General features: G+C 38.8%; 1 protein-coding gene across 1 annotated transcript in view; it reads left to right on the forward strand.

Moving 5' to 3' along the window:
- PPEF1 (protein phosphatase with EF-hand domain 1) overlaps window positions 1-25,575 on the forward strand; it is a 158,727-nt gene extending 133,152 nt beyond the window's left edge. Inside the window, 4 exon segments of the mRNA XM_036744190.1 lie at window positions 5,861-5,967; window positions 22,674-22,837; window positions 23,848-23,932; window positions 25,259-25,575. Of these exon segments, the coding sequence (XP_036600085.1) occupies window positions 5,861-5,967; window positions 22,674-22,837; window positions 23,848-23,932; window positions 25,259-25,575 (673 nt within the window).
- Window positions 25,576-26,955: the final 1,380 nt, after the last annotated feature.

The raw sequence follows: 26,955 nt of genomic DNA on the forward strand, positions 1-26,955 counted from the left end.
TTTATTTTTAGTTTTCAACATTCATTTCCATAACATTTTGAGTTACAAATTTTCTCCCCATCTCTCCCCTCCCCTGCACCCCATGACGCATGCATTCTGATTACCCCTTTCCCCAATCTGCCCTCCCTTCTATCACTCCACTCTTCTCTCCTTATCCTCTTCCCCCTTACTTTCTTGTAGGGCAGGACAGATTTCTATACCCCATTGCCTATATATCTTACAATTTTAAAAATCTTACAATTTTTAACATTTGTTTTTAGTACCTTGAGTTCCAAATTCTCTCTCTTCTTCCCTCCCCATCCACCCTCCTTTAGAAGGCAAGCAATTCAATATAGGTTATACGTGTGTTGTTGCGCAAAACACTTCCATAATAGTCATGTTGTGAAACACTAACCATATTTCCCTCTATCCTATCCCTCCCCATTTATCCTATTTTCTCCTTTGACCCTGTCCCTTTTCAAAAGTGTTTGCTTCTGACTACCCCCTTCCCCAGTCTGCCCTTCCTTCTATCATTCCCCTGTCCCTCCCCTTCCCCCCTACTTTCCTGTAGGGTAAAATACCCAATTGGATGTGTGTGTTAGTCCCTCCTTAAGCCAAATCCGATGAGAGTAAGGTTCACTCATTCCCTTTCACCTACCCCCTCTTCCCTTACATTACAACAGCTTTTCCTTGCCTCTTTTATGTGAGATAATTTACCCCATTCTAGCTCTCTCTTTTTCCTTTTCCAAATATATTTCTCTCACCCCTTAATTTTACTTTTTAGATATCATCCCTTCATATTCAACTCACCCTATGCCCTCTGTCTAAATATATGTATATTCCCTTCAGCTACCCTAATACTGAGAAAGGTCTCATGAGTTACAAATATCATCTTTCCACGTAGGCATGTAAACAGTTCAACTTTAATAAGTCCTTTACAATTTCTCTTTCCTGTTTACCTTTTCATGTTTCTCTTGATTCTTGTATTTAAAAGTCAAATTTTCTATTCAGCTCTGGTCTTTTCATCAAGAATGCTTGAAAGTCCTCTATTTCATTGAAAGTCTTTTTTCCCCTGAAGTATTATACTCAGTTTCGCTGGGTAGGTGATTGTTGGTTTTAATCCTAGCTCCTTTGACCCTGGAATATCATGTTCCAAGCCCTCTGATCCCTTAATGTAGAAGCTGCTAAATCTTGTGATATCCTGGTTGTGTTTTCATAATACTTGAATTTTTTCTTTCTGGTTGCTTACAACATTTTCTCCTTGACCTGATAACTCTGGAATATGGCTATAATATTCTTGGAAGTTTTCCTTCTGGGAAAAAGAAACCTCTTCCAGGAGGTGATTGGTGTATTCTTTCAATTTCTACTTTACCTTATGATTCTTGAATATCCAGGCAGTTTTCCTTGATAATTTCTTGAAAGATGATGTCTAGGCTCCTTTTTTTGTGATAACTTTCAGGTAGTCCAATAATTTTAAAGTTATCTCTCCTGGATCTATTTTCCAGGTCAGTTGTTTTTCCAATGAGATATTTCACGTTGTCTTCTATTTTTCATTTTTTTGGCATTGTTTTATTGCTTCTTGGTTTATCATAAAGTCATTAGCTTCCATTTACTCCATTCTAATTTTAAAGAAATTATTATCTTCAGTGAGGTTTTGGACCTCCTTTTCCATTTGGGCAATTCTGCTTTCCAAGGCATTGTTCTCCTCATTGGCTTTTTGGAGCTCTTTTGTCATTTGAGTTACTCTATTTTTTAAGGTGTTATTTTCTTCAGTATTTTTTGGGTCTCCTTTAGCAAGCTATTGACTTGTTTTTCATGATTTTCTTGTATCACTTTTGTTTCTCTTCCCAGTTTTTCCTCTGCTTTTCTTACTTGATTTTCCAAATCCTTTTTGAGCCCTTCCATGGTATGAGACAATTCATATTTTTCTTGGAGGCTTTGGATGTAGGATCTTTGACTTTGTTATCTTCTTCTGAGTGTGTGTTTTGATCTTCCTTGTCACCAAAGTAAAATTCTATAGTCTTGAGTTTTTTTCCACTGTTTGCTCATTTTCCCAGCCAGTTACTTAACTTTTTAACTCTTTGTTAAAGTAGGGCTTGGCTTCCAGTGTAAAGGGTGCACTGTCCTAAGGTTCAGGGGTTTTGTGCAGCTGTTTTCAGAGATATTTCTGGGGACCTGTAAGTTTTCAGTTCTTCCAAGGTGGTATGATCTAAGGGGAGGTGTTTAATCCTCTACTGGCCTGTGCTCTCATCTGTGAGTGACCACAAGCACTCTTATCTGCCTTGGAACTATGAGGAAGGTTCCCTCTCCACTGCTGCCACAGCTCTGCTATGCCAGTGCTCCTCCTTGCCAGAGTACTGCCACTCATCCAAAAGCCTAATATCTTCTCATTTTGAGTTGGTTGATCCCATCCCTTGTGCCCCATGTATCAATCTTTACTTTCTTAGACTTTGTTGATTTCTATAACAATTTTTGTGTATACTAATGAAGATATAACAATAACAACAAGAATAGGCAGCATTTATATAGCACCTGCTATATGCTGTGATAAATGATTTACAAATATTATCTCATTTGATCCTTACAACAACCCTGGGAGGTGGTTGCTATTATTATCCCCATTTTACGGTTGTGGAAGCAGATGGAGAGACAGAGGCTAAGTGACTTGCCCAGGGTCATGCAGCTAGGAAGGGTCTGAGGCTGGATTTGAACTAGGTTTTCTTGACCCCAGGCCCAATGCCACATGGCTGTCTTTGATATCTGAGTGAGATGGGTAAAGGAGGAGAGGAGACGAGAGAGCTTTTGTAAAGTGACCTCTGGTTTTTCATTAAAGTGTGAAGTGAGTCCTTGGGTGAGAGAGTGGGAGGAGAGAGGCTTGAGAAGAGATGAAAAAATTTGGAAAAGGTGCTGTGGTGAGTGATCTGCTAAATCAGTAAAGCAGTGTTAAGAGGATTGCCTTGCCACAATGAGGATCAGTTGAGATTATATAGAATCAATCTGTGGTGGACCTAGTCAACACAGAAGGACGTTTTACCTTAACAGTAATAGGGAATCTTCAGAGAGGCATAGTTTTAGGGAGAAAGATAATGATTCCTCTTTTGGTCATGTTGAATTTGAGATGCCCGTGGAGCATTCAGTTTGAAATGTCCAATAGGAACTTTGTAGTATGGGAGAGAGAATAGGAGTGAATATGTATATCTGGCATTCATCTGTAGAGTCCTTTTCTCCCTTTGTGGAATTGTCCTGAAGTTCCCTTAGGTGTACCCAGCCAATCAGCCAGGCTTCCAGGTTTCATGCCTTCTTTAAGTTCAGAGCTAGAAATTCTCCTTGTCACAAGAAGACACATTCACTCAAGCTGCTGCCCTCCTCAAGTGACTGTCTTTTCTCATTAGTTGGGGACACTTCTATTGATGTCAGCCATCACTAGTTTGGGGAATTCTGCCAGTGGCTCTAGTAGACACTTTTACCTAATATTTATCCGGTTGATACTCACAAGGTCACCATCTGGACAATTTCATCTTGGCATTCTAGTTCACCTAAGATTAGGAATGAAGAAACACAAAGAGACAGAGGAGGACAAGTTCTCACAGCCTTTATGGCCATGTGGTCACTGCCTGTCCCACCACCTAGTTCACAGGGGCAACTCAAAATTGTCCTGTCACCTCATGACCACAAAGGAAGGTAAGCAATGAAAAAGCAGGTTGGTCTTCATATATACCTTCTAAGTTCTGGGTCAGCAATCTGAGTCATCAGTTCTCTAGCTGCTAGGCTAGACTTCTAATCAGACTTATTCATCACTTAGTGTAAGCCCCTTGTCTCATATGGCCAGAAACAGTCCCACACCCCCAGTTTCTATGTGGTCGTTTGGACTAGGAGAGAATATCTGTGCATGCTCCCAGGATTGGTCCCTCCTTATGCCAGTCTACCCTCATTAAAATACAGTGCTATTTTCTTCTTGTCTGAATTTAGTTGGTTTCAGAAATTGGCTGATTCCTGCTCAAAGAGCTAACATAAACAGGAACTTTCCTCAGCTGTATAATACAAATTCTAACAACTTCTCTGCCTTTTAGTTTTTGTTTTTCCTCTCATCTCCAGCATTCAGACTTCAGATCCTTTCTGTTCTAGTCTTGCCTCTTTATTGTCCCCTGTCTTTATTTAGCTAAGTGACCTTGGACAAGTCACAACGTTTTAGGGCCTAGGTTTTTTATTCTGTGAAATGAGGAAGGTGAACTATAATCAGGGGTGAGAACCTATGGCCTTGAGGCCACATGTGGCCCTTTGGGTCAAGTGTGGTCCTTTGACTGAATCCAGACTTCACAGAACAAATCCTCTGAATAAAAGGATTTGTTCTGTAAAACCTAGACTCAGTCAAAAGGCACCCAAGGACCTAGAAGTCCACATGTGGCTTCGAGGCTGCAGGTTCTCCACCCTGATTACTAGATGATCTCAAAGGTCCAAAATAGCTCAAATATTCTGACATTTAGTACTGTAGTTAGGGGCAGTGGGGAGGGGGAGAGGGGATTGGGTGCCTAACAAATAGTATAAAATGACTAAATGATCCCAGGGGTCAAGTGTTTGAAGCAAGAGGAAGGAATTTGTGTAATTCGTTTTGAAAACTAGTAGTAAATGATAGTGAAGCAACACCTTAATGTGATGTATCTATTTTTAAAAGCTTATTGATACACTTTTTCTGATAGTGTTGCAACAAACAACCGAATTTGCCTTACAAAGTACATTCCACTCTCTCTCTCTCTCAAACTACCTCCCCTCCCACCGCTCAAAGACTATCAATATGAAACAGAAAGGGAAAATAAATAAATAAATATTTGACCAGGATTTTGTTGTCATTCCATGTTGACTTTATTTACATGGTTGTAGCCATTTTATATCTGTTCATTTGACTTTGGATCTTTCATTTTGTTTTGTGTCAGTAGTACCTTGCTTTCTACAAGTTTAACACTCCCTCCAGGGTTATTTCCACCAGACTTCACTAGCATTGGCAGGCCAGAGCCCCAGAGGGAATTATGAGACTCCTCAGAATTTTAGGGGCAACCCTGAGGTCATCACGGTGGTTTTAACACCCTTACTCAAAAGTCCCCACCAGTATGCTCCAGATTGATTATCTAGTTAACATTAATTATCCAAGCCAAGTTCATTAGTTTTTAATTAGAAGTATTTACTAAGCAGTTATGATAAGAATAATTGAGACAAAATAGTTCCCCTAAACCTGGAACACACTGTCCCACAAGTACATACAGAAGTCTAAGGCAAAGAGGGCTCTAGTTCTTTTGAAGTTTCTCTTCTATTTGAGTGTTTAGTAACTAGAATAAATCCTTTTATTAAGGGTGTTTGTTCTGTGAAGTTTGAGGGCCACATGTGGCCTCAAGGCCATAGGTTCCCCACCCCTGGTCTAGTTTGTCCTTTCTCAGTTACATTGTTTGTTACTGTTTCATTTCTCTGGTGACATGGTTAACAGCCATAGGGAAAGCAGAAGAATGTCACGCTCCTTTAGGGCTCATTCCCGCTGTCTTGGCTGGTCTTGGGTGCAAGGGGTCTGCTTTCTCAAAGTGCTCTGGAGGCTGGACCTCCAAATTTTTTATATTCATCATTCATCACAGCATAATAATATTACATTGCCCTTATATTATGCCTCATTATTTGTCCAGCCATTCTCCAGTAAATGGATCCATATTTTGTTTCCAGGTTTTTGGTATCCCATATAATGCTTCTATGAACAGTGTTGTACATGTGAGCTTTGGTTTTTTGGTTTTTGTTGTTTGCTGTCGGTAGTATCCTTGGGGTATATAACCCTATCAGTGAGATCCTTAGATCAAAGGTTATAAATCATTTAGTAACCTATATAATTTGTTTCTTAAAATAGGGTGGATCTTGTTGAAAATTCTGCCTTCAGGATATTAGGAGAGAGAATGATGAGCCGGAAAACGGAACTCATGAAGGCTTTCCAAAAGTATGATCCGAATAACACAGGTAAGAAACAAAACCAAAACCAAAACCAAAAAAAAAACCCACATGGTTCCTAGCTTCTCTGAACACATCAGTCCACACATAGACAACTCTTCATTCTCTTGTTTTCCTTTTGATTTCAATTCTTCAATTTCTTTAGAAATGAAGGTAATCGAGTAACAAAGATATAGATAGGAAGGAGGAAGGAAGAAAACAAGCATTTATGAGGCTCTTACTATGTGTGAGGCACTGTGCTATGTGCTTTACAAATATTATTACATTTGATCCTCACAATAACCAGGGGAGGTAGGTGTTATCTCCATATTGCAGTTGAAGAAACTGAGGCAGATAGAAGTCAAGTGGCTTGCCCGGGGTCACACTGCTAATAAGTTGACTGAGGTCAGATTTGAACTCAGGTCTTTTGACTTAGACCCAGTGCTCTATCTACTACCTTACCTACCTTGCATTAGATAGATAGACAGACAGATAGATAGATAGATAGATAGATAGACAGACAGACAGACAGACAGACAGACAGACAGATAGATAGATAGATAGATAGATAGATAGATAGACAAAACATTTACTAATTATATGCACTGGGGATAAAAAACAAAAGCCAGGTTGTTTAGACCCTAAGGGCTTCTGATGATATCGTGGTTCTTTGTGGGGACTCATCGATTCTTGAATCAGTTTTCAGGGTAGAGTCATTCTCAAAGTGATGAGGCAGCTGGTGTTAAAAGTGGAACAGTCTAGAGTAAGTAAGATGAATACCATGTCTGGGGCTTCTAATGAAGTCTAGACAGGAACTCACCAATCAGGACAGAATTCATTATTTCCTGAGACTCTCTGTTTTGGAGGGGGGGAGGGAAGGCAGGGCAATTGGGGTTAAGTGACTTGCCCAAGGTCACACAGCTAGTAAGTATATCAAGTGTCTGAGGCCAGATTTGAACTTAGGTCCTCTCCTGACTCCAGGGCAGGTGCTCTACTCACTGCACCACCTAGCTGCCCTGAGGCTCCCTTTTTTCATCAAAACACTTTAAACATAGACAGTATAGTTATCTAGATCTTCAGTAAAGCAGCTTCATCAAAGGAAGCTGGGTACCTTGGAAGGAGGCACAAGATGCCCTAGAGCACCTATTTACTATTTTTTTTACATTTGCAAAAAATGTGTAATTTTATTTAACCAGCTTTCATATTCTAGATCCTTGAGGGATAGAGCATCACTCAGATCCTGTGTCCAATGGCCTTGGCAGGAAGATTGCTTCTGAACTTGGCTCGAACAATTCCACTATTCCATGAGCCCAAATAACTTTTCCCCAGATGACTCTTGTTGTGTTTGGTTTCCCACCAGGAGTCACTATGTTGTTTTTGGCTTTGTATACATAGCACATCTCTTGCCCAAATGGAATTCAGTTTCATTACAAGCATAGACTCCCTCAATTTTCAGAAGAGCCGTATGTTCCCCCTGGTTTCGTAGGCCTTGCTTGTAACCAGCAAAAATGGCCTTGGACCACAGTCTTCCAGACATTTTGCTATTCTAGAAGTCCTGTTTCCACTAGGCCTCCCAGGCTCCAAGATGGAGACAAAGAAAACCACCTATTTACTTTTTGAACAATTAAAACCTACCATCCTAGAAAAGGAGCAACTATTATAGCACTTGTTATCTCTATTTTTTCATTCATTCAGACACCTAGCGATAGGGGAATGAAAAAGCTATACCTTTAGAGCAAGGAAACAAAGATTTGTCTTTAAAAAAACCAAACACCTCAAACATAGAACTAAGCAAATCATATTTTTGCTTTACTTTCAAAGCTGATATTATTATAAAGACCTCATTGTGAAAGAGTCCAAACCTTATAGTCAGGGCCAGTTTCTCCCAAATAAATTTCTGTATCAATAGATTCTCAAAGCTTATATCCTAGGTGGAAATTTTTGACTATCAAGAGTGCTGTGCCTGTATTAAGATCACATCATAGTGAATGAACTCTTCTTAAGTTCAGCAGCCATATTGCAGTTCTAAATAGTACTGTCATGTAAGGAACCACTATTGTCATCTCCAAGAGATTAGTCAGGGTGTGGCTCCGTTCCTAATGCTATTGCTAGAAATACTTGGAAATGTAATGTCCTATTGCTGAATTAGACATGATAAGTTTTCTTTCCATCCTCTTCCCTCCAAACTAGAGGAAAAGAACCTACTATCCCATATTCTAGCCAAATTGGTCCTGTGAAGGATATAAAAGATCACATAATAATGGTATCTGACATTTAGGTAGCCCTTGCTAAGGCCAATTCCTCTACTTGCATTCTTGAACATATTTCCTCCTATATTCTCCTGTAGCTCACTCCTTTGATCATTCTTTTATTGGATCCAATCACTTTCTCTCTACTGCTTCCTTCCCTTGCTGCCTAAAAATGGTCTCAGGTCTCCCTCATCATCAAAGAAGTATCACTTTACCCTGACATCTCCTCAAATCATCATTCCAAATCTCTTCTCCCTTTCATGGTCCAACCCTTAAGAAAAGCCATCTACATTCCTTTTTCTTTTTGGAAGGGGGAGGCGAGGCAATCAGGGTTAAGTGACTTGCCCAAGGTCACACAGCTGGTGAGTGTCAAGTGTCTGAGGCCGGATTTGAACTCAGGTCCTCCTGATTTCAGGGCCAGTGCATGCCCTAGCTGCACTGCATGACCTAGCTGCCCCCCATCCACATTCTTGGTCTCTACTTCCTTACCATTTACTTTCTGACTCCTTGCAATCTGGTTTCCAAGCTCACCCCTGGAATGTATGCTATCTCCAAGGCTACCCACAATCTTTTAATTACTAATCCTTTTCTCAGCCCTCATTCCTCCTGACCTCTCTGGTGTGACACAACCTGACACAACCCTGCCCTCCTTCTCCTAACTTCTTCACTGATGGTGACACTACTTTCTCCTAGTTCTACCCATCTGACTGCTCCCCAGTTTCTTTCAATCAGTGTTCCACTTTTATCCATAAGTTTTCCTCAATTTCTATCCTGGATTTCTCCTTTCTCTATATCTACTTTCCTTGTAATGCCATAAGCTCCCATCAGTTCAATTATCATCTCTTTTAGGATGGCTCCCAAATATGCATTGAATGACCCTCATTATTTCCTGAGTTCTGGTTCTGTATTGCCACCTACCTTCTGGGTGTCTCTACCTGAATGTCCTGTTAGAATCACCTCCAAATCCATCGCTTCCAAATTTCCCTATACCTGTTGAGAGCTCCACCATCCTCCGTCACCCAAGTTTATAACTTCAGAATCATGTGTGACTTTTCATTCTCACAAACATCTCACATAACAGCCAGTTGTACCAATTCTATCTCCACAATAACTGTCATATCTCCTTCTCTCCCTTAATATGCTCACCACCCTCATTCAGGCTGTCATCATGGACTATTGTAATTGCCTTCTAATTAGTCTCTATGTTTCTAGTCTTTCCCTTCTTCAATTCATCCTTAATGCAGCTACCATACTTATCTTCCTAACACACAGTACCAACCCTGTTTCTTCTCTGTTCAAGAATATTCTGTGGCTCCCTATTGCCTTTAATTTAAAACACAGACTCTTCAGCATGACATTTAAAGCCTTTCTCAGTCAGGCTCCAACCTGTCTTTTCTGAATTATTTTATTTTACTCCTCTTCCTTTCATTTAAACTGGCCAACTTGCTATTCCCCTAATGTAGCGTTGTATTTCCTACCTTTGTGCCTTTGTGCAGGCTATACCCCTGCATTCCATTCACTCCCTCCTGATCTCCATTTCTTGGAATCCTTAGTTTCCTTAAAGCTGTCGCTCAGGTGTCACCTCCTAGAAAAACGAAGATTTTCCTCGTCACCATAATTGTTGTGCTCAATCCTGCCTCCGAGTATCTTAACTTATCTTTTTACATGTTTTAGTACCCAGTGAAATATAAGTTCTTTGAGGGCAGGAACTATTTTTATGTATTTATGCTTGTGTATCTAGCAGGTGATAGTGCCTTGCGTTTGGTAGGCACTTTAAGAAATGCTTGTTGAATTCTCTTTGCTGAAGTGAATTGTTTCATTTGATTCCCTTTGTAGATGACACTAGTCACCAGTAATAGTACTATTGGTATTGTTATTCTAATTTAACAGACAAGGAAGTCGAGTCTCAAAGAGGTTAATCAAAACTTGACTCTAGTCACACAGTTAGTGGATGGGTGATAGCAGATTTAAACTCAGGTATCTCTTTTTTTTTATTTAAATTTATTTTTAGTTTACCAAACATGGTTCTACATAATTTTGAATTCCAGATTTTCTCCCCTCCCTCCTCCCTCCCTCCCCAAGACGGCATGGAATCTCATATAACTACCATGTGTAACTTCACATTGAATTAATTTATACACTAGTCAAGTTGTGGAGAAGAATTGTGACCAATGGAATGAATCATGAGAAAGAAGAGACAGAACCAAAAAAAAAAAACCCAAAAACAAAAACAAAAGGGAAGAAAAAAGGCGAGCATGTAGTGTGCCTCAATCTGCATTCAAACTTCACAGTTCTTTCTCTGGATGAAGATAGCATTCTCCATCATGAGTCCCCTGGAGTTGTCCTTGCACCCTTCGTTGCTGAGAAGAGCGAAGTATGTCAGGGTTGGTCCTCACGGAATCCATATATCTGTGGTTGTGTACAATGTTCTCCTGGCTCTGCTCCGCTCACTCAGCATTATGTCGTGTAGGTTTTTCCAGGTTGTTATGAAGTCCGTATCATCCCCATTTCTTATGGCACAATAGTATTCCATTACCTTCATATACCACAGCTTGTTCAGCCATTCCCCAATTGATGGGCATCCCTTTGATTTCCAATTCTTGGCTACCACAAAAAGAGCCGCTATAAATATCCTTGTACATATGGGTTCTTTTCCCGCTTGTGTGATTTCTTTGGGATACAACCCTAGAAGTGGTATTTCTGGGTCAAAGGGTATGAACATTTTTATAGCCCTTTGGGCATAGTTCCAAATTGCTCTCCAAAATGGCTGGATCAGCTCACAACTCCACCAGCAATGTAACAATGTTCCAATTTTTCCCACATCCTTTCCAGCATTTATCATTTTCCTGTTTTGTTATTTTAGCCAATCTGACAGGAGAGATGTGGTACCGCAGAGTTGTTTTGATTTGCATTTCTCTAATCAGTAGTGATCCAGAGCACTTTTTCATATGCCTATAGATAGCTTTAATTTCTTCCTCTGAAAACTGCCTGTTCATATCCTTTGACCATTTCTCAATTGGGGAATGGCTTGTATTCCTATATATTTGGCTCAGTTCCCTGTATATTTTAGAAATGAGGCCTTTATCAGAGATACTAGTTGCAAAGATATTCTCCCAATTTTCTGCTTCCCTCCTAATTTTTGTTGCATTGGCTTTTTTTTGTACAAAAACATTTCAATTTGACATAATCAAAATTATCCATTTTGCATTTTTTAATGCTCTCTATCTCTTGTTGGGTCATGAATTCTTTACTTTTCCACAAATCTGATAAGTAAACTATTCCTTGCTTTCCCAAATTACTTATAGTATCAGCTTTTACTCCTAAATCATGAACCCATTTTGACTTCATTTTGGTATATGGTGTAAGATATTGGTCTATGCCCAGTTTCTGCCCTACCATTTTCTAATTTTCCCAACAGTTTTTGTGAAATAGTGAATTATTAGCCCAGAAGCTGGCCTCTTTGGGTTTATCAAAGAGTAGATTGCTAAACTTGTTGATTTTTCCTACTTGTGTACCTATCCTATTCCGCTGATCCACACCCCTGTTTCTTAACCAGTACCAGGCAGTTTTGATGACTGCTGCTCTGTAGTACAGTTTAATATCCGGTATGGCTAGGCCACCTTCTCTAGCATTTCTTTTCATTAATACCCTAGATATTAGGTATCTCTTTCTAACTCCAAATCCAACATCTTTCTACTATACCACTCTTATCGTCCTGGCCTCGATGGGTTTCTTCCCTTAGGATACTCATAACCTAGAAAGGAAGACAAGATAAATAAATAAGGGAAGAAAGATCGAGAAGGAAAAGGAAATAAGTATTTATTAAGTGCTAATTATGTGCCACTCACTGTGCTACGTGCTTTACAAATATTATCTCATTCTGTCCTCGCAGCAACCCTGGGAGGGGTGCTGTTACCTTCATTTCACAATTGAGGAGACTGTGGCAGACAGAGTTTAAATGACTTAACCAGGGTCACACAGCTAGGAAGTGTCTGAGTCTGGATTTGAACTCAAGTCTTTCTTGACTCCAAGCCCAAGAGCTCCATTCACTGTGCACCCTTGCTGACTTACATGAGGCAACACACAAGAAACACTTTGAAAATCTAAGCAAATAAGAAATTACATAGTACAAACTATAACTAAATGCTAAGCAAAGCAAAGAAGGAATTGGTATATATGATATGAATTAGGCAAAGGCTTCTTTCTGAGCCAATTCTTAAAATAATAGATGTAATTTGGCAGAGAGGAGAAAAGAAGGTATTCCAAGAAGGTGGAATAGCCAGACCTAAAATGAAGGTAGAGATGGGTAGAATTTGCATAGAAAATTAGCCTGATTGATTGGTGGTTCAGTAATAGGGAGTAACATAATAGGCACTGAATAAATGCTTATTGACTGACTATTTGAGAATACTTATTCTTACTTGTATATACACAATAGATTAAAGTAGGAAGAGGCAAGAATCAGGTATACTACAAAGAAGTGGTTGTGCCCATCTAGTCATGAAGTGTTGAAAACCTGAACATGGATGACAGTTGTAGACATGAGAGAAGGGAACAACTTTGAAAGACACTAAAAAAAATTAACAGTACTTGTTAACTCACTGGATGGAAAGAGAACAAGGATGAGGGAGAAATCAAAGAGTGTAAGCCTAGTGTATATAATAATATAAATGAGGAAATTAGGAAGAGGAATTGTTTTGTGTGAGGAAAAGAATGTTTTCAGGTTAAGCATATCTAAATGGAGAAGTCCTGTCTCCTAATTGGAGATAGGATACTAGAGAGAAGGTGAGAGGTTAGGACTGAAGATGTAAAATTTTGGCATCACCCACATAAAGACCTTAATTGAAGCCAATGATGAATTCTCTGAGAACAAATTAAGAAGAAGACTGATGGGGGCAGCTAGGTGGCACAGTGAGTAGAGCACTGGCTCTGGAGTCAGGAGGACCTGAGTTCAAATGTGGCCTCAGACCCTTGACATACTTACTAGCTGTGTGACCCTTGCCTTCTCCCCTCCAATAAATAGATAAATAAATTTAATTTAATTTTAAAAGATTAAAAAAATAAAAATAAAAGAAGACTGATGGTCAGACCATGAGAATATTGCATTTTAAGGAGATTTATTAAGAAGCTAGAGCATGTTCAAAATACAGGCTCTTATATGACCTCGGAGGACATATAATCCAATGAAAAGCTGATCAGGAATTGTCTTTCCAACATGCCTAACAATAATAACTGGGGAGCTAACACAGTGAGAGAAGTATTTTTCAGCCTCATTGCATGTTACTGCTCCTTCCTGTACACTGCAATACAGCCAAACTGGCCTTTTCGCTCCTTCCACATGATACTTCATTTCTGGTTTCTGTACATGGGGGAAAGAACTCCTTCTTCACCTCTGCTTCATATCACCCCTCCCTTCCTTCAAGATAATACATCAAGATACACCTTCCTGGTCCTACTTCTTTCCCCTCAACAAATGCTAATGGTCACCCTCTCATACCACCTTATTTAACTATTTTGCATTTATTTGTATGTATTATCTTTGCATTTATTTTGTTTGTATATACATATGTATGTATGTATACATACATATGTATAATCTTTCTTGTCTCTCCTATTAGAATGGGATTTTTCTTCAAGAAAGCTCCTTGAGAGAAGGGATGTTTTCATTTTTTGTATTTGTGTTCCCAGTGCCTAGCAAGGTACCTAGCTCATGGTAGGCACTTGAGAAATGCTTATTGGTTGATTAATCAGGAAGTTTGGAGGAATGAAAATGGAGAAAAAAGAAGATTGTGTAGGGGTGGAAGTGGAAAGGTAGGAAATGAGATTTGCCTTTAAACATTTAAAGGCACAAAGGGATGTTATGTACAAGGTTCATTCTATTTATTCTTTATGGCTCCAGGGGGCAGAGCTAGGACCAAGGAGTTAAAGTTACAGGTGAGAAGTTTTTGGCTCAACAGAAGGAAGAATTTCTAATAATTAGAGCTATTTGAAAAGGCAGTAGATTGCTCAAGACATGATTTTCCCATCACTGCAGATGTTTAAACTGAGGCTGGGTGACCACTTGGAGACATTATAGAGGAGATTCATGCCTTTAGTTGGGCTAGATGACTACTGGTCTTTCTTCTAATACTGGGATTTTATGTTTCCATGACTTAGTTTTGAGGAAGGCTCGTAGCAAAGGGGCAGAAAGAACAAGGGAACTGCTGAACCTAAAGTAACTATTATCTATACCACTAATTTTCTGCCTAATCATAAACTACATTGACACATCTCTTATGTTATTTGATAAATTCTCATACAACTTTAATATTGAGGAACCACAACTGGACCCACAAGGGCTGGGATACTACTTGATTCCTCTCTCCACTAACAGTCTTTTCTCCTCTGAACCCACTCACGCAGTTAGACTCGCTTGAGTCCTGGGGGAACCTAGCCTTTAATGAGAGGATTAGGTTTCCTTTTCATTCACTCTTTATTTCATTTAAACCCCACCCCACTACCCTAGTGACAGTTGCTTAGAACTATTATCATAGCTCACTTTTCCCAAAAATAAGTTTTAAAAAAAGTTCAAGATATACAATATGAATCAAATATGGGACAGCTAATTCATTCTTATCCACAGGAAAAAAAATTAAATATAAAAGACTCAACTTGTGCAGTAACACAACAACAGAAAACTATTAAATAACTCACCTTATAGCTACTATATCTGATGAGAGGATGATAAATTAACTTCAAAAGAACACAAAAGAGTTTTTTGGAATGGTAATTAGGCATTTTACATTTCTCCTTGACTCTGTAGTGTCCAAACAACTTGAAGTACATGTCTGTTACACTGTATTGAGCAGGCTTGGGCCAATCATCTCCTTTAGGTCCTCTCTAAGAGAGCTAGAAGAGTTGCTGAGGTCCTCCCCTGTCACCATTGAGCTACAATCTGAAGGGACCCAGGCCCTTTGAACCTCTCAAACTCACAGCTCATTGCTGGTCCTGGACATGTCCATTTCAAGATAGATATTCATTCACCAAAGATCAGAAAAGAATACAAAAGAATAAAAAGGCTTCCAGCACCCAGGCACAAGCTTTTCTAATGACCTCTCCTTTATTACCGGTCTCTTGGGCATGGTAACCATGATACTAGGGAGGAGAGAGGCCAGCCCACTGCTCCCTGAAAGTCACAGTGTTGTATGATGTCAGCTGGAGTTGGAGGAAGAGAGACTGAGCTGGAAGCTGTATCTTCTTTTTACTAATACAACAGCTATCACAGAACAAGGATTTGCTAAGTCATTTCAAAATACTAAGTCCCTTTAGCACTAGTTCACTAAGATGCCAAAGAGACCACAAAGCTCCTGCATGATTTATTAGAACCAGGAAGGGCAAAATTTAGAATTCTATGCTTTAATCATCTGTCTACATCTAAATTCCTTGAAAGGAAACTTAGATAGGTAGGTAGCTAGATGATGGATAGATAGAGGGACAGTCAGTCAGACAGATAGATGATGGATAGATAGAGGGATAGTCAGTCAGACAGATAGAGGGACAGTCAGTCAGACAGATAGATAGAGGGACAATCAGTCAGACAGATAGATGATGGATAGATAGAGGGACAGTCAGTCAGACAGATAGATAGAGGGACAATCAGTCAGACAGATAAATGATGGATAGATAGAAGGACAGTCAGACAGATAGATGATGGATAGATAGAGGGACAGTGAGTCGGACGGATAGATAGAGGGACAATCAGTCAGACAGATAGATGATGGATAGATAGAGGGGCAGTCAGACAGATAAATGATGGATAGACAGAAGGATAGTCAGTCAGACAAATAGAGACAAATATGGAGATATAAGTGGACAGAAAGAGGGAGAGATAATCATAGGTAGGTAGACACACAGCAAGATGGACAGATAGACATAGATAGATAGATATAGACAGACAGATGGATAGAGCATTTATTAAGTGTTTAATACATACCAGGCACTCTGATCCTTTCATGTAGAAGCTGCTAAATCATGTGTTATCCTAACTGGCTCCATGATACTTGAATTATTTCTTTCTGGTTGCTTGCAGTACTTTCTCCTTGACTTGAGAGCTCTGGAATTTGGCTATAATGTTCCTACTTTTCATTTTGGTATTTCTTTTAGGAGGCTATAGGTGGATTCTTTCAATTTCTATTTTACCCTCTGGTTCTAAAATATTAGGGCAGTTTTCCTTGGTAACTTCTTGAAAGATGATGTCTAGGCTCTTTTTTGATCATGACTTTCAGGTAATCCAATAATTTTTAAATTTTCTCTCTTAGATCTATTTTCCAGGTCAGTTGTTTTTCCAATGACACATCTCACATTTTCTTCTATTTTTTTCATTTTTTGACTTTGATTATGTTTTAATTTCTCATAGAGTCATTAGCTTCCACTTGAACAATTCTAATATTTAAAGAGTTATTTTCTTTAGTGAGGTCCAGGTCTACTTTTTACGGAATTATTTTCTCCAATGAGCTTTTCTTTCCCACTTGGCCAGTTCTTCTTTTTAAAACTCAGTTCTGAGTTTTTTATTTTTGTTGTGGTTTTTGTCTTATTAATTTTTTTGTATTTATTTAGTATTTAATTTTTCCACAGTTATATGTTAAAAAACCAATTATTAATATATGTTTTCAAAACCTTGAATTCCAAATTCTCTCCCCTTCTCCCTCCCCTCCGCTTCCACTGAGAAGACAAGCAACTCCATATAGGTTATACATCCATATAGGTAGTCATGCAAAACATATCCGTAACAGTCATATTGTTAAAGAAAACATAAACAAAAAAACTCAAGAAAAATAAAGTAAAAAAAACCCTAAAGTTGCTTCAATCTGTATTCAGACACCATCAGTTCCTTCTCTGCACATGGATAGCATTTTTCATCATAAGTCCTTCAGAGTTTTCATGGATTGTTGTATTGCTGAGAATAGCTAAGTCATTCACAGCTGATCATCCCACAATATTGCTATTACTTTGTAGCCAGTACGTTTCACTTTGCATCAATCCATGTAGGTCTTTTTACGTTTTGCTGAGAGCATCATGCTCATCATTTCTTATAGTACAATAGTATTCCATCATAATTACATACCACAACTTATTCAGCCATTCCCCAATTGATGTGCATCCCTTCAATTTCTAATTTTTTACTCCCAGGAAAAAACTGCTATAAATATTTCTGTACATATATGTCATTTCCCTTTCTGTTTTTTTCTCTTTTGAGATACAGACCTAGAAGTTGCTGTTGTTGCTGCTGCTGTTGTTTTTGTGTTTGTTCTTCATTCTTGAAGAGGACCATGACATCAGGGAAATGATGACATGACATGCAGTTGACTTTGATTTGAATGAGGGAGGGCTGTGCAAGGTCACCAGCTTCATTTTCTCCTCCAGAGCCATCTGATTCCAGTGGCCTGATATTCACTAGGATGACTAGAGATGGCCCAGGATGCATTAGGAGACCTTGGCCTTTCCAGGCTAAGGTCTTTCCAGGTCTCTCAGCTTGGTGAAACAGACTTTTCCTGTTGACCTTCCAGGTTGTCTTGGGCTGGAAATTTGTTTCACTATTTTTGTGGGTTCTGCTGCTCTAGAATTTGTTTAGAATCATTTTTACATGTATTTGGAGGGGTTTGGGGGAGGGCTCACTCCACCATCTTCCAATTGTTTTTTAATGTGTTTTTTGTGTCCCTTTTACTAATCTGTTGACTATCTTTTCATAATTTCCTTACATTCCTCTCATTTATTTTCCCATATTTGTCCTCTACCTCTCTTACTCATTTTTGAAATCCTTTTGGAGCTCTTTCAGGAATTCTTGTTGGGCTTATATCCAATTCACGTTTTCTTTGATGTTTTGCTTGTAGCGGTTTTGATATATTATCTTCCGAGTTTGTGTCTTGATCTTCTGTGTCATCCTAGTAGCTTTTTATGGTCAGGTTCTTTTTTGTTGTTGTTTGCTCACTTTTTCTAGAGTGTTTCTTGATTTTTAACTTTATGCTAAAGTTGGGTTATGCTCCCAGGGTGGAAGGGGCACTCTTCCCAGCTTCAGGTTTTTATGATTTTGTTTTCAGAGCTAGTTTTGTGGGTCTGTTAAGTTTTCAGTGTTTCTAAGGGTATGATCCACCTATGGTCACTGTTCTCCTAGCCTGTGCTCTGGTCTTTACCCAAGAAAGAACTTTGTTCTTCTGCAGCTGCAAATGCTGGCACTCCTCTTGGCTTTGGAACTATGACCAGGTGCCCCGATCCCTTGTGAATTACCACAAACACTCTTCTCTGCCCTGGAACTGTGACCATGGCCCCTGTATCCTTATGGCCCTTACTATCTGGGGGCTGAGAGCTCCTGAAGCTGCTATTGCCATGGATGCAGCCACCTCCAAGGCCTGCTGCTGGTGTTGTGGTGGCAGAGTTGCTGTGGCTGGCACTGCATTCCAGGCCAACCACCACCCCTGCTACCTCCTAAATTTTATTAAGCTGTAAAATGTCTCATCCTGACTTTTTGTTGATTTTGCCACTCTGGAATTCAGTTTGAGGCTTTATTTTAAAGTTGTTTGGAGGAGAATGTTGGAAGTTCAGCTGAGTTGCTGCCTATGCTTCATTATCTTGGTTCCACCCCCAAATATAATGCCTTTCCATAAATGTCTCAATTATAATAGAGAAGTTAAGACATATACAGTACATGCAAATAAGGGCTTAATAAATTCTTTCTCCATCTTTAGAAGGCAAGTATGAACACAGTGTTATGTTATGTTATTCATAGGAAGGAGGGCTCACTTCTGGTTTGTCATGGGGAATGGATCAAGGAAGGATGCATTGGAGGGACATTTGTGTCAGTTGTTGAAAGATGGTTATGATTTTGACAGGTACAGTTTAGGAAAGGGGACATTCTAGAAGGTACAGAGCCAGGAAAACAAAGAATATCCAAAAACTTGGAGTATTTCTGTTTAACTAGTGCACAGACCATATTATATATACACTCAGATCTTTATTAACTAAATGAGTGAATCAGCAAAGGGAGGAAGAAAGAGCTATTGGGTGAAAGGAGTATTGGAAAAGTATAGTGCCATGTAAGTCAAGGAAGACTTTCAAAGAAGATGGGGTGGTCTTCACAATGTAAGAGAGGCAGCCAAGTGATTCAGTAGATAGAACACTAGACTTGCAGTCAGGAAGCCCTAGAGTTCAAAACTGGCCTCAGATACTTATTAGTTGTGTGACCCTGGGCAAGTCACTTAACTTCTGTTTGCATTAGTTTCCTCGTCTTTAAGATGGGAGTAATAATAGTGCTTGCTCCCAAGGGTTATTGTGAAAAGAAAATTAGATAATATTTGAAAAATGCTTTGCAAGCCTTAAAGTGCTATATAAAAGTTATTATTACTGTACAAGTCACTTAATGCTTATAAGCTATGTGTCGGTGCTTCAGTGACATAAAGTCAACTACAAGTATTTCCAGGCACTGTACTAAGCCCTGGGATTACAAAGAAAGGCCAATATTTTTTAACTACCCTCAAGAAGCTTCTAATGGGGGAAATGTGCAAACAACTATATAGAGAGAGACTAGAAGGGAAGCATCTGAGAGGCATCAAGAATTAGGAAGACCATTTGATCTGCCTCTGAATTGGGAGCCAGGGGAACGACGAGGCAGAGGTAAAGGGGCAGAACATTAGAGGCAAGAGGGACGGCAATGTAAGCGTATGGAGATGGAGTGTGTTGTGCTCTTAGAAATGTGCGTGCGTAGATCTGCACTGATGGATCCTAGAATGTACAGAGGGAGAGTAAAGAATAGAAAGACTGTAAAGGTAGGATTTTGTTGTTGTGTCTTCATGACCCTATTTGGGGTTTTCTTGGCAGAGATACTTGAGTGGTTTGCCATTTCCTCCTCTGGCTCATTTTACAGATGAGGAAACGGAGGCAAACAAGGTTAAGTGACTTACCCAGGGTCACACAGCTAGCAAGTATCTGAGGCCAGATTTGAACTCAGGAAGATGAGTCTTCCTGACTCTAGGCCTAGCACTCTATCCACTGTGCCACCTAGCTGTCTCTGTAAAGGTAGGAAGGGTAGAGGTTTATAAAGAGCTTTAAAGGCCAAAAGAATGTATATATAAATACATATTTAAAATGTAATCTATATGAATCATATTTATTAATTTATTTTTAGTTTTCAACATTCATTTCCACAAGATTTTGAGTTCCAAATTTTCCCCCATCTCTCCCCTCCCCCACCCCAAGACTGCATTCTGATTACTCCTTCTCCCAATATAAATCATATTTAAATAGCACATTATATTTAAGAAATCTTACTTTACTATCTAATTTAATGAAAATAAAATTATAAATGTTTATATTAAACTTGATAAAAATTTATACTTATTACATATTATATGAATGCTACATATTTATTATAATGTATTATATGTTATTTATAAATATTATATATTATAAATGTAAATATTGCATATTATACAAATACATTAGTATATACTTTAGTAACAACATCTCACATTTAAATGGCACTTTAAGGCATACAAAACATTAAAAATATGATTTAATTTTATCCTTCCAACAATCCTGGGAGATAGGTGCAATTATTATCCTCATTTTACAGATAAGAAAAAGTGAGGCAAACAGAAGCTGGTCACCTAGCTAGTAAGTGTCTGAAGTACTAGTCAAGAAGCCTTTTAATTGATAATTTCAAATGCGATGGTGTTCTTCCTTTAGATTTTCACAGTTTTCTTAATTGAAAACAACCTGTACATGGCCAGAGCTAAAACTTCCTTAATGCCTCATTTTCCAGATGCTGTTCATTTACATATGGTCAGGGACATGACTCTCTAGTTAGTAACTAGGGAATCTTGAACCTTAGAATTATGATTATTGTTTGGTTACGGCTTAGCCTATTGAAATATGTATTAGTTATATATGTACTAGTTAATTATCATAAGCTAGAGTGAAATTTCTAGTTGAGAGGACTGGAAGAGATCTAAGAATTACTTCAGATAAAGGAAAGAGAAAGCCTAGCTTCTCCCTTCTGGGTGGCCCCCACTCTTGGAATGTGGTCTTTTCCACTCACACATTTTCTCCTTGTGAGGAGAAAACCTACTTGAGGCACCATCCCCTACAGAAGAAGAGAAGGCAGTGTAATTCAACATCAACTAGCCTCCCAGAAGACAACAATGGTGATTAGGTCATTCTCACCTAAGGAAGAGGGTACTCATGCAGATTTTTATCCTGCTTTGGGATGTTTACAAAACATTTTAAATAGATAAATAAAAAATGTAAAATATTTTAAAAATCAATATCACTCCTTTAAGAGTTCCTGAGTACTATTTGGGGAAAGGAGGGGTAGGAGCAAAAATTCAGTCTCTCCTCCCACTGCTCTCCATCAACAATTTAAACAGAGCATCAGAATTTCTATCCTTTTCACTTTGTCTCACATAGCTATTTCTCTCTTTTTGTAACTCCCCATTCATAAATAATGAAATAAACAACAGAAGTTATGACTGATGCCTTTATAAGGCTGACAAATACAGATTAGATAAATTAGATAATTAGATCAAATTTATAAAGTAACTTTTAAAGAATCTTGGGGCTACTTTCTCTTTAGGTGAGAAAAAGCAGAGGAGAGACATGAAAGTGCCCCATCATAATCAGTCATCTGGCAGGGGAGAGCTCAATAATAAGCATATCTGCCTCTCCTCTTGGCTCCCAGAAAATTTTATGACTGTAATAGTCAGAGGCCACTCCAGCCAACCAGTGGCAGTTCAACCCCAATTACTGCCTTTGAGGTCTTGGCCTCATTTTTCAGTCTCTCTACACACCATCAGTCAGTTTCCCCACTGGAAGCTCCTCTCACTCATGATGGCTTGTGTTCCTCTGTGATTTTATCCCACCCCAATATCCCTGGGTACATATCCCTCCTCTCTTGGGAGAACTTTTCTATTTCTCCCAAGGCAGGAGAAAAGAAATCGCTATTCCATTTAGGGAGAACTTCTCTGCAGTCCATGAGTCCTGAGATGCAAAAGAATTCTAGTCTACCAGCAGAACTTTGTTCTTCAATGTGTAATTCTCCATGTCCCATAGCTACCCAGAGGTAACACATGTATATTTGGCCTTCCCTGCTTGATTCTTGAGGGCAGGGACTTTTTTTCATCTTTGTATCACCAGTCCCTAGCATATAGCGGGCACTTAACAAAAACTTATTGATTGATTGATTACCAAATGCGTAACCATGGGCTAGTCACTTGGCTTATCTCATTTTTCTCTGATACGTAATAGCTGTGTGACCATAACCCAGCCTGTTCATCTGGCTCTGTTTCCTCATCTATAAAAAGGGGAATAGTAATAGCTATAGCACCTACCTCATAATATTGTTGCTATGAAGCTCAAATGAGTATAAAGTACTTTGCAAACCTAAAGTGCTATGTAAATGTCAACTAATACTGTTCTTTTATTGCCAAATTATAATTTTGTCATGCTCCTTCCTTTTAGGAAAGATTTCTCTCAGTGACTGGGCAAAGGCTGTAGAAGAAGTTTTAGATTTGAAGCTGCCGTGGTTATCTTTGTGCCCTCGAGTGGCCAAAGTGATTGAAAATGGATATGTTCTTTATACTAAGGGTTTTAAGGATCTGCCTACTATAAAGGCTCCAGAAGTGGTAAGAAGCATGACATTTATCCTAATCTTTCAGGGAATGAAGCCCCTTCCTCTGTAGGGTTGGAACCACTAAATGATTTGATTCTTTCCAAGTTTGGGATGAGCGATGGGTAGGATGAGGAGTGGGAGGAGCTGAGAGTATGACACTAAGGAAAGAAGTTATATCCTGTTCTCTGAAAAACTACTGGTTTCCAGAGTTAATTGGGAATAGCATAACTCATAGTTGTTGGAAAGACCTCAGTTCAAATATCACTTGTGATACTTGCTAGCTGTGTGACCGCAAGCAAGTCACTTAACCCTTCTGATCCGCAGGCAACTCAGTAAAATTTATTGTCTAAATTATAGATAGATTGCACAATGACAGTGACAAAATCACGGATGTTTGACATATTCAAGAACCATTGTAAAGAGCTCTGGATCCGGAGTCAGAGCATATGGGTTTGAATCCCAGTTTAGCCACTGTGTCACCTTGCAAAAGTGACTTTACTCTCTGGGCCTCAGTTTCCTCACTTATAAAAATAAGGATTTGGACTAGAGCCACCTTATAATACTTTTGAAATTTTATACAGTGCTAGGTAGAAAAGGAGACGTGCCTTCCTTGTGCTAGCAGAAATTATATGAATTATCAAAAACATTCTTTATGGAATTATGAGGAAGGGGGGAGAGAAAGAAGTATACAATGTATGGTGTTGCTATGAAATAATATGATTGAAATATCATCAATAAGAATGATGCGAGGCAGCATAATGGTCAAAGAACTGACCTCTGAGCCGGGAAGACTAGGCTTAAGTCCCACCTCTGACACATCCCAGCTACCTGATTCCAGAAAAACCACTTGACTTTTTAGCACAGAGAAAGTACTGACTTGCATTGATAGAATTTCCTGTTTCCAGAATTCCCTGTTCTAATGACATCCCTTTCTTTTTTGGTACTGATGCTTATTCTTACTTACTCCGTTAATTTGAAGTGTTTTTATTCATACAAAACTAATTTAGAAAATGCTTATTTTAGGCTAAAGCAGGGATGGTAGAAACCTTGGTCAGATACAGATCTGACTTGAAGATCATATTCAATGTCATCGACAAAGATAAATCAGGTAAATCGATTACTTTAATTAGTTCTATGGCAGAAGGAAACTAGCCTGTTTCTCAGAAACAAAACCTTTAATCTTTTTCACCCATTGCTGGCTCTTAAAAATAATTTTGGTTAGGCCAGTGATTCAGGAACCCAAGATGGTCTTTAGTCCAGGGGTGGGGAACCTGCAGCCTCGAGACCACATGTGACCCTCTAGGTACTCAAGTGTGGCCCTTTGATTGAATCCAAACTTCACAGAACAAATCCTCTTAGTAAAAGGATTTATTCTGTAAAACTTGGACTCATTCAAAAGACTGCACCCGAGGCTCCAGATTCCTCACCCCTACCTTAGTCTGTGTGTGTGTGTGTGTGTGTGTGTGTGTGTGTGTGTGTGTGTGTTAGCTAAACTTTGGGAAATACTTTGAAGAGCTACCAGCATGAATGGCAGGTGATATTTCAAAAAAAGTAGTCATTTCCTTTAAATGTTTAAAAATAAATTGTATTGTGACTTTTTTGTTTATAGTAGTCATTTAGGGATAGAGTCAGTACCCCATCTCTCAAATTGAACACTTCCTTGAAACAAAGAAAGACAGTAAAGCAAAATACATTGACTGTGTCTGACAGTGTATATAATGTTATGCCCCTCTAGCCTTTCAAGATTAGCAAATTTACTACCTTTTGAATTTCTTCTCTGACTATATACTTATTTATTCCTATAGTTCAAGTTTTATTCTTGGATAATAGGATAGGAAGACCTAGTCATTCAATTGAACTTTGGATGTGCTTAAATACAAAAAAATTACTTTAAAATAACAATAATAAAAATAAACCATTCATGACAACTAGTCCTGATCCATCAACAATATCAGTATTGTAGACATATTATATCAACACTGAATATTTGCCCAACATGTTGAAAGTAATTACTGCCACAGTAGGTTCATTGTTTAAAATTATGGGGAGAGTCACTTTCCAGGTTAGATCTTTATGACTGGGTACTATACAGTAGGCTTTTTATTTCATCCAAACCCTTCTCCTGAGTCCCAGATTTTCCTATAATTTCCATACCACTCACAGTCCCATAATACCCATTCTGATGATAGAAGCGAATAAACAGCACTGTTTCTTTATTTGCCCACTCCTAACTATTTTTTCCTAGCCCTAGTTTTTCATGCTGTTTTTTCACTTTTCTGGATCTCCATTAATCTTCTCCTTTCCTGAACTTCACATTTTGTTAGTTGGTGAGAAATGTGAAAAAGCTGTTGACTGGCTCCATTTCCTTCATGATAAAGTGCAAGTCTTGGTGGGTCATTAAATGAGAATTCACATTCTTTTTCTTTCTCCCCAGGTCTGATCTCCATGGATGAATTTCGTGCCATGTGGAAACTTTTTTGTTCTCACTATAACATTAACATTGAGGATTCTTATGTTGACCAACTGGCTAATAGCATGGATCTCAACAAAGATGGCAGTATTGACTTTAATGAATTTTTAACAGCTTTTGATGTGGTCCATAGACTTGAGGGCAACAGTTAAGACATAGCCCTCAAATCTCAAAATTTATTAAATTCCTTAGACTGTCTCTACAATGTTAGGCCCTCACATGCAGAACTGAAATCTTTATCAGGGCTCTTAACGTTCGTAGGCAGTGCAGGAGGAGAGTAGACCCCTAGCTATCACAACAAGTATGATGAACAGTATGAATAAAAGAAGTTCCCAGTGAGCAATTAATGATTCATAGAGGTTATACCTTCTTATAGGTCTATGCTCTAGATTTAGGGCTATACATTGTCAAGTGAGAAATCAAGGTTTGATCCTGGGTACTGGTCCCTAAGCTCCCATTTTTATCTGGAGAACAAAGCACAACCAGAACACTACAATTTAACTAAAGTCTGGAGAGGGAAAAAAAATGAAAGCAATCCAAAGAACATCACAGAAAATTAGTCAACATTCTGTATATGAAAGATCTTGGAACAATGGATGAAGAATAACAGGGAATTGGTGAAATAAAATGTTATTTCCATCTCTGCCATCTTTTTTAAATACACCATAGTCACTACTAAGTCCCTCTTGAACAAGGTGAAAGGAACAAGTGGATGACATGGTAAAATCCTAGTGAAACTTGCAACAGCATCAGAAGTCATCCTGCACAAGTGAAACTACTCCAACTACAATTACCCTTTGAGTGGCTGAATTGTAAAGTATTCAGAAAGTTTTGTAGAGCTGTCTGTGTGCATTAGGAAGAAACAACAAGAAAACATGCAGGAACATTTTCCTCTAACATAGTTACTGTGACTGTGACATTGGGGACCGTCTTGTAGATGAAACCACCTTACAGTACTTCCCAAACCCCCAGGATAGGATCTACAAGCACACACATTTTAGAGGGCTCAACTCTAGAGAAGTTTTGGTGATAGCAAGAGTTCTGTTTTCTCTCTTGACTATACACGATGTATATAGGATCACTTCTCAGCTTTGGAATTCTGACGTCTCACTAATGACAAAAGTGTCCATTCTAATTAGAGGTAAGGATGAAAAAGGGTAACCTATGATGTCTCCCAGGAGAGCATGCAGTCACTTTAGCACAATTAGCCTGGAATTAGCCCCTGGTTACTCCTGTTCTTGAGAACTGAGAACATAGAGCCGCTGATTCAATGCAACAAATATTTTTTAAATGCCTACTATGTGCAGAGTTCTATAGTAGGTCCTGAAGGGAGATAAAAATGTTTAAGATAAGACATGATCTCTATTCTTGTGGAGCTTAAGGTCTAGCTTAATTTACTCCCCTTTGTCCCTATTAGTGGACTAGAGCAACAATAACTTGTAACATTCAGTGATCAGGAAACACCAGGAAATGGCTCTAGGACTTCGCACTACTTGTCCATGTGCTTCTCTTTTCTAGCCTACCATTCCCATTCCCACTCTCACTCAATTCCTCAAAGAGGGACCTATTGTCACAAACACCGCCTATTGATTCTAAATGCTTTTTCATAGGCTGATTTCTATTTAGTAAATTTTTTATGTCAAATTTTCCTAGAAGCCTTT

Source organism: Trichosurus vulpecula, chromosome 2 (assembly GCF_011100635.1).
Source record: "Trichosurus vulpecula isolate mTriVul1 chromosome 2, mTriVul1.pri, whole genome shotgun sequence".
Taxonomy (NCBI): Eukaryota; Metazoa; Chordata; class Mammalia; order Diprotodontia; family Phalangeridae; genus Trichosurus; species Trichosurus vulpecula.